Below are 14,207 nucleotides of genomic sequence, written 5' to 3' on the forward strand. Positions count from 1 at the left end.
GAAAGTTGTGTCGTATCTCAGCAGTGGCGAAAATCTGCTATCAACTTTGGGGGGGACAATTATATGACATTTTCTCAAGAGCAATTTCTGAGGGGGACACCAAAATGACTGCTGTAACACAGCCTACATTGTAATATGTTAAATATGTGTATATTGAGGAACCATAATTAATACTCCTGGATCATTTATAGTTAGTAACTGAAGGGTCGTTTCAACTTGTTCAAATGTAGTTTAGTATTGTTTCTTATTAGTCAAGTATGGATGCAGGTGTACAGTATTTACAACCAGCAATACCAAGAAAGGCCAGTATGTACTGTACACTGTATGGGTGCAGGTTATGTAATTACAATGGGCATGGTGCAGTCTCATCTAAAATAATCTCAATTGAACCATCATAAAATCGGGGGAAATCGCAAAACCATTTCTTTTGAAATGTCAACACTTTGTTGGCAAGAGTCTGCGGTTCTATAAATTGTGGGTGTGGCTGATATGGTTCTGTGCCACCACTGAGGTGACTAGACAGTGCTTTGCCACTGTCTCCTATACTGGTGCTGCTGGCAAAAAGGTTGACCCCCGGTCCTGCCATGGCTGTGACACTATCATCTGAAGTCTCTCCCTGGCTCTTTCCCTTTCACCACCCTCACTGTTTGCCATCCTCCTAACTACCAGTACCCAATACTACACAATTAATCACAACAACAATACCATTGCCTCAAATTAATCTTGGTTCAGTCACCAGTTTAAGTAGAGAGTGGGGGTATCCATGGCATTGTCCAATTATATGTCCGTATTTTACAAGTCTAAAGAAGAGAACCCGTCATGTTGCCAAACAACATGCACATTTCACATCATTTTTATGAACATTTTATCAACTAGTCTTTGAAATTAGGCCACTAGGGTTCTTTCTTTGCGTTTTGGTGTCCTGAAATGCTCTGATGTCCGTCTTTCTTTTTTCTGCAATTTTTCTACCATGCTGGCCGCACACACAATGTACAGGTTATTTACAGTAGGAGATGGGCTTTTATCATTTATTACCATTCTTCTAGAATAGGCTTCGATCTACCAGGTAGCTAGACAGTCAGTTAGGAAAGGTGAAACGGATGGCATTGACAGCTGTATGAGTTCACCCTTTACACAACGCAAACTGCAACCTTTTGTCATTTTAATATAATTCATGTTTTGGTTTTATATTTGGCTGGCTTCCCAAAATAGCTGAATATGCAGCTAGCGAGCCCCAATTCCGTTTGTGTGGTATTTGCCATCATCTTTGTTATAGCCAGTTTACTCCAGATCAGCACACAGGTGCTTCAAAGTCCCTAGAGACGATTTAGCTTTTGCAACGAGACCATTTAAGATAATTATGACAATGGTAGAATATAGTATAGTTCTGTTCAGTATCGCTAAGCATGGCAAATGGATTTAGAAGAACTACAATATCCGTGCTGATCTTGGATTAAATTGACGATAACAAAGTTTCCATCTTTTGACGACGCCAAATGGAATAGTGCTAGCTAATGTTTTCTCTATCGGTTTGTTTGCTAGCTATGCAAATGCAGCTAGCTTAGTGTGTGTGAACCCTGCCAACATAGTGAAATCGCTATGGTGCGATTAACTGGATTGATTTCATGTTAGCCACGTGCATTTCAAATGGTAGACACTCAAGTCACCTTGTCAGATATTACAACTACTTACTGGACATCAGCCACCAACGACACAAACAGATACTGTCCGATTTTCACACACGCAACTGCATCACTGCAGAGGGCTGGGGCTGTGGATCAAACCATTGTGGGACCAAGGGCGGGGTTCGAAATCTTTTTAAACTTCAAAAAGCGCCATTATCAGCAAAGCGCTTTCATTGCATATTATCAATGTTGTTGAAATTACATGGGTATGTTTACAGTGATTTATTGGGGGGGAAAAATCATATTTTTCCCAGGATTGGGGGGGTCGTGTCCCCGCTGTCCCCCCTGGGATTTCCGCCCATGTATCTCAGCAAATCTTTGATGGATTCACGCCAAACTTGCTGCGTGTACTTGGAACCCTCTTCTGAGGATGTCGAAAGTTTCCTCTGGGTCATCTGACCTGCTTGGCCACCCCATTGCTGCTTGCAGCTATATTTATTATATGTTATTATCATCATTATCACCATAAACGTATCGTTATGCACCTTCAGACCCAAGCAAATTCCTCGTATGTGAGAACCAATGAAACTGTTTTCTCGTTACAGATTCGGATTTCAAAGCAGAGGAGGCGTTATGATTTCAGGATCTTTTTGTCTTTTCCAGATTTGGTTTCAGAACCGCAGGGCCAAATGGAGGAAAGCAGAGAGTCAGTGGGATCTGGAGATGGTGACCAGAGACCATATCCACACATACAAACTGGGCCTTCCTCATCTGCAGGTACAGAAGTATGCCTGTTGTGTGTTTGTGTTTAGAAACAGGTGTATTGTTGATAAGGTCACGTTTGAAATAGGTAAAAACAAGCTGTTATCACACAAGATCACATTTTCTGTGAAGTGATCCAAAGATCCTACCTTAATGTATTTCAAGGATCACACCTTAAATGGACTATCAACACTAACTTTATACCAACCCAACCATTAGTCTACCTGACTGAAGTTGTTTCACATCAACAAAGTTGCAATTGACTGTTGATAGTGTTTGTGTGTATTTGTTGGATGCAATTATCCTCGGAAATAAAGTGCAGCCAAACCAGCCTGATCTAATCTAGTGCCATTTGTGTTTCATGGCTGCCAAAGGGTGAAGAGTCTAGGTCTCTCATATCAGCCGCTTCCTCAGCGGGGTACACCCACCCAGCACGTCTGCTAGCACCCTTCCCCAAGGACAACAGCTTCCTGACAGCTGAATGGGCCCCAGCCTGCTTACCCAAAACCTTTCAGCCAATAGCCTTGCACCTGCCCCCTCCCCGACCTCCCCTCTGCAACCCTTGGACCTTCCACCCCATCCCCAGATACGCCCTCAGCTGACAGGAAAAAAACAGGACCACATTGAACCACAAATAACACTGTATCAATATCCACTGGAAATACCCTTCTGGAACTGCTAAACCCAGCCTGGTGTTGAGGTGGAGTTGTGTTGAGTTGAGATTGTGAACAGATTATTAAAAAGGAAGTGGAGTTGTACAATTTACTTTTTGGTGTCTACACACACTTGCTACTATTATGATAGTTTTTTTACATATGTATATATCAACAAAACATCCATGTCTTTGTTGACACTATATACAATTTAAATCTGTTTTTCATTTTAGGGGATTCAGTTTTGTTGATTATTGTCAGTTGACTGTTTTTTTTTTGTGCAATCTTCACATGCACTGCTACTGTACAGTTAGCTGCATTGGCGGTTCTAGACTAATTTTACTGGGGGGGCCAAGGTGGGGCCAGTGTTTAATCAGAGGAAACAAATGATATTTAAACATTAATTTAATTTAATTTTGCTCTACAGTAAAATCATAAACGGCTCTGGCTCTCTCTTTCAGCTCTCTCAATACCTTGATATGTTTCTTTCACTTTTTTATTTACTGGGGCAAAAAAGGCTGCAATGTCCCTTCCTCGATTCAAATAAAATGTTTTTTTTTATTCAGTCACCTCAGGGGGGCCACAGGGGGGGGGGGGGGGGGCAGGGACATTTTTACAGGGGCACTGGCCCCTGTAGGCCCCCGTGTAGAACCGCCACTGGTAAGCTGTGTTACAGTATATTTCACAGTTTTAATGACATGTCCTTAACCAATAGGCTAGCTTATCTATCATGACGCCATTCTCCTAGGAGATAAGATAGTGGAACCTACAAATGAGTTGTCTTTTTGACTGTTCTTATTGTTGCTCAATGGGTTTATGGGTATATTGTTATACATCTCTCCTTATCTTAATTTGGGTTTGTCAGCTCAGGTTACATGCAGGTCATCCTCAACTCAATTTGACCCGAGTTCTAAAAATGGAACCAGAATATATGTCTTCCTTTCTTAGGTTTGAAGTAAAAAGTTATAGTTTGCTATTCTAATCTTAACAACTTTTTCCTGTGTTTTAATTTAGCAAACTACATTTAGCTACTTAGCTTCATGGCATATGCTTAAGTGACAATAAATGTGTTTTTACCAAACTTTACCAAATATCTGCCCTTAGTTGTATTTTCAGTGATAATTCATATAATTCTCTTGATGTACAGTAATAGAGTCTACCCCAGACTCTACCCTGACATTTGTAATCACAACTTTGATATATTTTTATGTAAACATTCAATCTGCAGATTTGAAAGCTTTGTTATCTGCAAGAAAGAGTCCGTCTTTTGCGTCTAGTCAGTCAAGACCTCACTGACCGCTTATGGTCTGTACCGTACCGTGCGTTAAGGAGTGTAAACTTTTCACCTCTCTGTAATCTGGGTTTACAACCCCCCTCTATGTTCTCTGTGCTGTAAAACACATATCTGAATGTACACTAACCCTGCATGGAAAATAAGACCGTTCAGGGAAGAGTTGCCTTGAACTTTTTTGGCACAATTGAGAATACAGTGTACACACGCGCGCGCTCACACTAGAACAGTTGACTTGATTCCCGCCCCCTCCAGGAGATAACGAAAAGTACAGTTTCCATCGATGAGCCGTCCTGTCGCCGTCTGATGTGACCCGAGCATTTACGATAACGCTGACATCAGGTCGACCTTGATAACTGACAGGGATTTGCCAGGGGTAGTTTTCCGCAGCAGGGAAGAGATATCCTGATATAAACTTCATAGTAGCCTATGGACATATTTACATGCAAATGTATTCTCGTTCATTTTTAAACATACTTAGGCTAATAACTGACAGGTGGGTATCAGCAGTCGATGTGAAAAGTGACTTTGACTCACTTTGATAATTAATAGTCCTATAATATGATGTTCTGATTATCTGATAAGCCAGTTCTGAGAATAACACAGCTGCCCCAAAAATCATATTAACGCGTCACAGGTGTACCTACGTCTTGCACCCTTAATGACAATCCAATTGCTCACGTTTGTTTTTGTTTCGGTGGTTATCCGCAATAGGCAGTCGAGCCTCCTCCCTCCCCAACACACGCGCACACAAACACACTCATTCACATCACACTTCTTCCCAGCAGTAAAGAGGGGGTGGGCTTACAGCGGTGCTTTGCGGCATCTTCCATCCTCCGCCTGCTGACTGTTCACAGCAGAAAGGAGACTGAGAAACTGGAGACAGGGAGACAGGCGATGGCAGCCGGCGGAGGATGCGGGGAGACCGTGGACCAGTACCGAGCGGAGGTGGAGCGGCTCACCCAGGAACTTGCGGAGGCTAACCGGGAAAAAATCCGGGCTGCAGAATGCGGTCTTGTTGTTCTGGAGGAGAATCAGACTCTAAAACAGCAGTATGCCGATCTGGAATCGGAACAGGAGACGCTAAAGCAGGAGTTGGAGCAATTACAGGAGGTATTTGTCTTTATTTATTCTAGACTAAAAAAGTAATTAACCCGAATCCCGACCATCAAAATTAAGCTCACCAAACCCGCATTGTCAAAGCCTGTAATTTTCGGCATATATGACACTTGCATTCGTGGCATTTTTGAACAGTAGGCTATTGAGATTGGGTGTGTTGATGTCTACATCCCCATCATTTTCTATTTCTGTTTCCACTGGACACTCATAAACTCACGGAGGCCTTTGTTTCTATAGAGCCATCATGATGCAAGTCAACCCGTTCACCACAGTGAAGCCGGGTCTTTTCGTTGCTAAAAGTGCTTCACAACACATCTTGTAGACGTTGAGGAGACGCAGCAGACCTGTGTCTTCCTGTGTGGGACAGAAGGAAGGTTTCCCTCAGGGCCGGGGCTGATGTTGTGTGTGGACGGCTAAGTTACCTATCGATCCAAGAGTCACGTTCAGCATTTTCATGAAGAACCTGTGATTAGACCCCAGATCCATCTTTGGCTCTTTGTTGATGTGGGACTTGCTTCTCTTGCCCCACATCCCTCATCTCCCCTGGGGCGGTGCGACAGGAGTGAGTGGGTCTGTGTGGAGGAAAGCACAGATACAGGTGATCCATCTGTCCAAATTTGCATCTAACACTGGTTCATCGAGGGGAGCTGTCCAGTAGAGTCAATAAGATGCTTTTCTGCCATGGCTGGCACACACTGTCCCTATAGGCCAGTAGTTTAGTTCTTGTGTAGCATAACCTTGTGACACTTATTGGTTATTTATGATTTAAACTACAGTGTGGACAGCGTACCTAGTGTAAACACATTGAAACAAAGTTTGCTGTGTGGGCTTCAGTTCAAGTTTGAATAATGTATGAGTGAGAGCTGACTCCGCCGGTCATTACTGCATACATGCATAAATACAGAGGGGACCAGACCTTCAAGGACGTCATGGTGATGTAGGAGCCATAGAATCATGGCAGAAGAGAGAGACACAGAGAGAGAGAGAGAGAGAGAGAGAGATTGAAAGAGAGACAGAGGAAGACAGTGAGAGTCAGAGAAAAGAGAGAGTGTATTAGAGGCCAATCAGTAAGGAGGAGGGGGGGGGAATTGAAGGCTATGGCACTATAGAGAAGGTGTGTGTGTTGAGGTGAGGGGCAATGTCAGCCGGATATGGAGATGTGTCTCCTGTAAAGGCAAGGCCTATGTCAGTTTAATGTGCTGTCATCTTTTTTTCACACACAGGTACATCAACACTGTGACTTACTGTCTTACTGTCAAGGAGGAAAGACATACCTGTGTACACGTGTGTGTGTGTGTGTGCGTGTGTGCGTGCGTCTGTGTGTGCGTGTTTGTGCGTGTGTGTCTGTGTGTGTGTGCATGCGCGTTTGTGTTTGTAAACACGTAAAACACTAAACAGCCAGTGAGAAGATGGGTGAGAAATAGAGGGTTCTGAAAGCTAGAGTGTTACGCTTCTATTGTGCCTCTATTGTACCTCTATTGTGCCTCTATTGTGCCTCTATTGTGCTTCTAATGTGCTTCGATTGTGCTTCGATTGCGCTTAGATTGCGCTTAGATTGCGCTTCTATTGTGCTTCTATTGTGCTTCTATTATGCTTCTATTGTGCTTCTATTGTTCTCTGTGACCCAGACCCATCTGGTCAAGCATTGCAGAGGTGAAGACTAAATTAGGTACCTTTGTATTGCAGAGATCTTACGTGATGCTTACTTGCATCTTTGAGAAACGACTTTGATGCCGTGTCACCATCTGTGTGCACGTTTCCATGTTCATGATAACCAGGATGTGCAACAGTCGCTCTTCATTATCAGTTTCTCTCTGTTTCTCTGAGACCAGAGAACTCTCCACAGTCTTTAGAGTCTTTGGAGGGAGTCTTTCTCTCTCTCCATCCTTCCATCCCTCCATGCCTCCATCCATCCCTCCATCCATCCCTCCATCCCTCTATCCCTCCATCCATCCCTCCATCTTTCTATCCCTCCACCCATCCCTCCATCTTTCCTTCCCTCCATCCTCCCACCCCTCCATCCTTCCATCTCTCCATCTCTCCATCCCTCCACTCTGAAAGACCTCTATTGATTATCGTGTTCACATGGAGATAATGGGAGGATGGAGACAGCTGAAACCTGAGGACAGATGACAGAAACTCTCCTGAATTCCTGTTTTGTACTTCAGGGTTTTTTCAGTTTGCTTTTTCCAAACGGAAAATATAAACCCTATTCGCACTGACATAGTTTGACATTGTCTCGAGTGGTGAAATGATAGGTAATGCAAGCAGGGTCAATCCATTGGCGATGTGAGGGTATAGAGTTCTGTTTTGAGATAGATGGACAGTAGGTGTGTGTGTGTGGATGTGTGTGTGTGTGGATGTGTGTGTGTGTGGATGTGTGTGTGTGTGTGTGTGTGGATGTGTGTGTCTGAGAGGCAGCAGGCTGTGTTCAGCAGGTCAGGGTTGAAGTGAGCTCACGCTGGACAGAAGACTGCATCATGGTAGCGTAACTCTGTAGCTACAGGCTAAAGAGCTCACGCCACTTTACATTATGACACGCATGGTTACATTTCAACACAGCAAACTTCCACTCTTATCCAGCCTCCCCTCCACCTACCCCATCACCAGTTTGAGTACATTATTATAAATACTGCACACTATAATGCACCTAAACACTGATATGGATACTGCTTGTGTTCGGTATGACAAGCCTTACTGATCAAAATGGATGCCCCCATCGCGGTCTTGATTTCCCAACCGCCTTTAACCTGATGAGTAATGGATGGAACATCTGTGATCATTAATCCGTCATGCATTGGGAATTACAGCTGTCTGAATTGGCCGTGGCCTGTCATGTAATTTGGGTCTGCTGGGAGAGGAGGAGGAGGAGGAGGAGGGAGAAGAGGAGGAAGAGGGAGAGAGAGGAGGAGGATAGAGAGGAGGGAGAGGAGGAGGAGGTGGAGGTAGAGGACGAGAGAGAGGAGGAGAGAGAGGAGGAGGATAGAGAGGAGGAGGTAGAGGAGGAGAGACTCTCAACAGCAGAAGATGTTTATGGATCAATTGTTGAGTGATGATGTGTAGGATGAGAGAGAGAGAGAGAGAGACGGAGAGAGAGAGAGAGAGAGAGAGAGAGAGAGAGAGAGAGAGAGAGAGAGAGGAGACAGACAGGGAGAGAGGAAGAGTGAGAGAAAGCAAGAGAAGGATAGAGGAGAGAGAGAGGGAGAGAGAAAGAGAGAGGGAGAGAGAGAGAAAAGGAAAGACAAATACGAAAGAGACGGAAAAAAGTGAGTGAGAGAGACAGAGGGAGAAAGAGACAGAGAATAAATAAGATAATAAAAGAAAGAGAACAAGAGAGTTATCAGATAGTGACAGAGTATTTCCCGTTGAGTGATTAGTGTCCAGGTTCATATTGTTTGTGTGTGTGTGTTAAAAATCAGCCGATTCCAGGTCCCTCTACTGTGCTGTTTTGCCTGAGTCATCCTCTCCTCCTGTTCCGAAATCTGTATCTTTGCATCTCATTCGATAAAGGCCTCCTCTCATTTAAAGAAAATGGCCTGATATTGAATCGCTTCCTAACAGAGAAACACAGAAAAGGGATGGTTGATAAATGAGGGCACTATATAAAAAGTAAATGAATATTAAGAGCCCGGTGTCATTATGACAAATTGACCAAGGCGTCTTCTTTGCAATTTCCCAGCATTTTGTGTACCACCACACTTCCCTGTTCTTTGTGGCATTATAAGTGCATAAGTGTGACTGTCTGCCTGCTTGTCTGCCTGCTTGTCTGCCTGCTTGTCTGCCTGCTTGTCTGCCTGCTTGTCTGCCTGCTTGTCTGCCTGCTTGTCTGCCTGCCTACCTGTCTGTCTGCCTGTCTGCCTGTCTGCCTGTCTGTCTGCCTGCCTGTCTGTCTGTCTGTCTGTCTGTCTGTCTGTCTGTCTGCCTGTCTGTCTGTCTGTCTGTGATGTTGTTGTCCTCCCGGGAGAACAGCCTACCTGCTTTTCACCTCCATCCCTCCATCCCTCCATCCCTCCATCCCTCCATCCCTCCATCCCTCCATCCCTCCATCCCTCGCTCATACACTTCTCTATTTCACCTCCATCCCTCCATCCCTCCATCCCTCCATCCCTCCATCCCTCCATCCCTCCATCCCTCCATCCCTCGCTCACACACTTCTCTATTTCACTTCCATCCTTCCATTCCTCTCGCCCCTTGTTAGTCAGAGATGCTGAGAGAGGAGCAGCCTCGATACAGTAACCGCCCTCTCTCCGCTTCTTCCCCCTGAGAGATGTCCGTCACCGCGCAGGGAAACGTCCAATCGGAAATCGGAACGGGCCTCTGCTCTGGCTTGATTGGTGGATGGGTCCCACTGCTTGTTTTTGATCCTGATGGAAATGATCGAACCTGATAACCAGAGAGCCGCCCCTCCCTCGTTGTGTGAGATCTCTGCTTCCTTCAATGGACACCTGAGGCACGGACGCCATTTTGTGCCTTGCAGGTTCAGTTTCTGCGTGTTGGTGGCAGGTACAAGGTATATAAAGGGCTCATCAAGTGACTTAAACGACACATTACTTGAAAAAATCTTATCAAGTGATCATTCTTTCAGCAGCTAAATGTACTTGTTTTAAGCACAGTCGAGCTCGTAACGAATATTTTTGCTCTTATATTTGACAGGGCATTTTTGCAGTGACTCACAGAGTCTGTAGGAAGAGCCCTACGCAACATGTTCTAATGGCTTTTAGTGCTGCCGCTGCAGGGAGACGTACTTGCAGTAGAGATGGTGTGAGTAGAGTGGAGTGGTGGTTGAAGAGCGGCTTGTGCTCTGTGGTGTGAGTCTGTTCTCCACAGGGCTGTTCTCCACAGGGCTGTTCTCCACAGGGCTGTTCTCCACAGGGCTGTTCTCCACAGGGCTGTTCTCCACAGGGCTGTTCTCCACAGGGCTGTTCTCCACAGGGCTGTTCTCCCGGAACACAGGCTGATGTCATCCTCCTACAGGAAGCGTCCGTCAACCAATCGACCGTGTCTATGTCGCTCATCTTGTGATGTAGATAGGGCGGTGTTCCTATTTCTGCTGTTTTGATTGAATGCAAAAAAAACACACGCAGCTTTCATGCATGAGATGTGGGATGGGAGCTTGTTGTTTGTTCTACACGGACCCTGTCGCTGCTTGACTCTGCCGGGAGAGTGTACTGGCAGGGGCTGCGACCGGAGGTTGGTTGCTGAGTAGGCACTGCCTCCAGGGTGGAGGGGCGCAGGGTGGGAGGGGCCGCAGGGTGGGGGGGCGCAGGGTGGGGGGGCTGCAGGGTGGGGGGGGCACAAGCCTGGCTGTCGTTCTGACATGGGGGAGTAGGTCACACACAGGGACGAGGCCTCACTGGCCTTGTCACCCTGCACACACACACACACACACGTCCTACATCCACACACACACACACACACACACAGAGAGTGCTTCGCACGCATTCCACGGCTAAGCTAGACTCGCACGCATTCCTCTGTCGAGCAGGACAACGTGTGACTCAGTAGGGACGTCCTACTAGCTACCTGAACTGCCACACTTTCATAAAACGGTATAGTCAATCAAACACTGACTCAAATGACGTTATAAGACCTGATGACCTTTGATTTTATGTTTTCAAGTAAATCCGGTGGCAAGATTTTACAGTTGGGGAAACCTGAAACGTCACTCCTTTTTAACCTTTTTTAGAGCAACCAAATGCTTCTTTCTGGGTTGTTACCACAAAGTCACAATAGTTAATGCATTCCTTCTGCTCTCAAATTAGTTCCGGTTCCTCTGAGTCTGTTACGTAACAGCCGGCCCACAGGGACACAGCCGGCACTAATGTGTTTGTTGCCCTAAGAGCAGGAAGCTTTTTATCCATCGTCCCCGCCTCCTGTTCGACCTCCCTGTTCCGCGTCCTCCGTGGTGTTCCGGGACAGAGAGGGAGTCTCCATCCCCCCCGGAAAGCCCTGCCTCGTTACCCCTGGTTACCCCTGTCTCTGGAGCTCCTGTAGGGGTCACATGACGTCTCTGAGGGTGGCACCAGCTATTGGAGCAGAACATGGAGCAGGACTCTGTTAAGAAACGTTTATCAGGAGCCCTGCCGAGATCTTGCAGGTAATGACTGACTCCTCCATCAGGGAGGCAAGGCTGGTTGGCATTCACGGCAGCCTGGACGGGATGATTTCCGGCATTACCTTTCCGTCATTCAACACACGGAAAGCTTTTATCTGAGGCTGTCCACCAGAACAGATAACTAACAGAGCCGAATGAGTTCAGAGTTGAAGGTTTTTTTTTTCTCCAGTTGTTACGTAATAATACGATGTTACTGGACAAGAAGCCAGAGAAACAGTCCTTGCGTTGTCAGAAAAAGGACAGTTTGAATATGATCAAGTCTTGATGCAACAAATCAGTGGCAGATGGAGAGAAAGGGAAGAATTGGAAAAAGGAATGAAAGACAAAAAGAGAAAATAAAAGTGGATTTATAATTATTAACCCAGCTTTTGCTGTGCTAATCTCCCCTGAGTGGTCCTGTGTTGAGGGAAGGTGTGTTTGGGAGGTCAGTGCGTGTCCTACAGGTCCTCCCTATAGACCAGAAGACATCTGGCTGGCTGTAAATCTCCCTGCACTGGCTTGGTACTGCAGTGAGAAGAAAGAGAGAGGGAGAGAAGGAGGGCAGCGAACAGGGGGAAGAGAGGATGCCAGGCTTTACTGCCTCCCTCTCCTCCTCTCTTCCATTCTCCTCCTGCTCCTCTCCTTCTCCCTGACATCAGCAGGGGTTGGCCTGGGGGAAAGGGGGTGTTATGAGCCCAGCCCCCACCCTCCCCCACTCTCCCCCACCCTCCCCCACCCTCCCCCCACTCTCCCCCACCCTCCCCCACCCCCGTCTAAGCGTGTCTCTCATCCCTCCTGCAGCTACTGTTCTCTCCCCCCAGTCTCCCCCCTCCTCCCCCTCAGTGCCCCCTGGGATAGCCCCTGGAGTGATGGCGGAGAAGGAGGAGGAGGAATAGGTATTGATTTCTGCTTGCATGATGTAAAAGCATATTATTGCTGAAATGCTTTGTGTTGGCTGGCACTTAGCATGCAGAGGAGGGGGGGGGGACGGGGGACGGGGACATGCGGCAGCGAAGCCAAACAGATGGGCTTTAACGTGATTTCCTCAAAGTGGATCAGAGCCTCTGGTAAGTGAAAGCCAGAAGTGCATAACCACACTCTGAGAAGGTCTGGAACCCTAGAAGGGATTTACAGCCCTGCCTGATACTCTGCACTCTCCACTCAGTTACTGGCTTCGCCAGATACTGAATGGGCACTTTAGTTGCCATACTGTAGATACATGAATCTGGCTTTGCTTTGCTGCTGGTTGCACTTACAGTAAATATAAGGTGTGTTTTGTTCATACACTGAAGGTGTGGCTGCTGACCAGTACTAGCTTAGTGGCTTTGTGGTCGTAGATATAAGCACAAACCTGTTTCAGGATTCCATCACATCATGACAATAGCAAATGTATATGGGTGTTAGGGAATGCAGGGTGCTAGTTGTGTTGTGGACCGAGCCGCAGGCTCGTGCCTGTGTAGTTGTTGACCTCCGTGACCCCGGCAGCAGTAAAACCAGAGGAGACGGGATGAGGAGAATACAGATTGGTGGTTGTCTGGTCCCGTGTCTGACCTGCGGCGTGGGGACGTGGCGGGGGGCTGGGCGGGCTGTCTGGCGAGCTGAGAGGGTTGTTATGGGGGTTGTGTGTGTGTGTGTGAGAGGGAGGGATGTTTTGATTGTATAAAAAGAAGAGGACGGGTGCAGGTGGAGGGGAGTCGGGGGGGAGGGCAGGGGTTGGGAGGGAGGGATGGGGGTTGGGGGGGAGTGCTGGGGTTGGGAGGGAGGGCTGGGGGTTGGGGGGAGGGCTGGGGTTGGGAGGGAGGGATGGGGGTTGGGGGGGAGTGCTGGGGTTGGGAGGGAGGGCTGGGGGTTGGGGGGGAGGGCTGGGGTTGGGAGGGAGGGCTGGGGGTTGGGGGGGAGGGCTGGGGTTGGGGGGAGGGATGGGGTTGGGAGGGAGGGCTGGGGGTTGGGGGGAGGGCTGGGGTTGGGGGGAGGGATGGGGTTGGGAGGGAGGGATGGGGGTTGGGGGGGAGGGCTGGGGTTGGGGGGAGGGCTGGGGTTGGGGGGAGGGAGGGAGGGATGGGGTTGGGAGGGAGGGATGTAGTGATTGTGTATAAAGAGGAGGAGGGGTGAGGGGGAGTTACACTGCTCCGTCTTGCTCCAGAGAACATCTTTGTTTTGTCTCGTGTCGTTGTGACAGTGATGACTCACTAAGGAAGGAGACGAGCTGGAGAGAGGAGACGAGACGAGACGAGACGAGACGAGAGGAGACGAGAGGAGAGGAGATGAGATGAGAAGGAGAGCAGAGGAGATAAAGAGAGATAAAGAAAAGAGTAGTTGGAGAGAGGAGAGATGAGGAGAGAAGAGGAGAGATGAGGAGAGAAGAGGAGAGATGAGGAGGGAGTCAGGTGGCTGAGCGGTGAGGGAGTCGGACTAGTAATCAGAAGGTTGCCAGTTCGATTCCCGGTCATGCCAACTGACGTTGTGTCCTTGGGCAAGGCACTTCACCCTACTTGCCTCGGGGGAATGTCCCTGTACTTACTGTAAGTCGCTCTGGATAAGAGCGTCTGCTAAAATGACTAAATGTAAATGAGGAGAGAAGAGGAGAGATTAGGAGAGATGAGGAGAGAAGAGGAGAGATGAGGAGAAAAGAGGAGAGATGAGGAGAGAAGAGGAGAGATGAG

At 47.4% G+C, this 14,207-nt stretch overlaps 1 protein-coding gene across 1 annotated transcript in view; it reads left to right on the top strand.

The window, feature by feature from the left end:
* The first annotated feature begins 5,228 nt into the window (after positions 1-5,228).
* bicd1a (bicaudal D homolog 1a) overlaps positions 5,229-14,207 on the top strand; it is a 35,478-nt gene continuing 26,499 nt past the window's right edge. The window contains exon 1 of the mRNA XM_067234541.1: positions 5,229-5,444. Within this exon, the coding sequence (XP_067090642.1) occupies positions 5,229-5,444 (216 nt within the window). The remainder of the gene's footprint in view (positions 5,445-14,207) is intronic.

This window comes from Osmerus mordax, chromosome 4 (assembly GCF_038355195.1).
Source record: "Osmerus mordax isolate fOsmMor3 chromosome 4, fOsmMor3.pri, whole genome shotgun sequence".
Lineage (NCBI taxonomy): Eukaryota > Metazoa > Chordata > Actinopteri > Osmeriformes > Osmeridae > Osmerus > Osmerus mordax.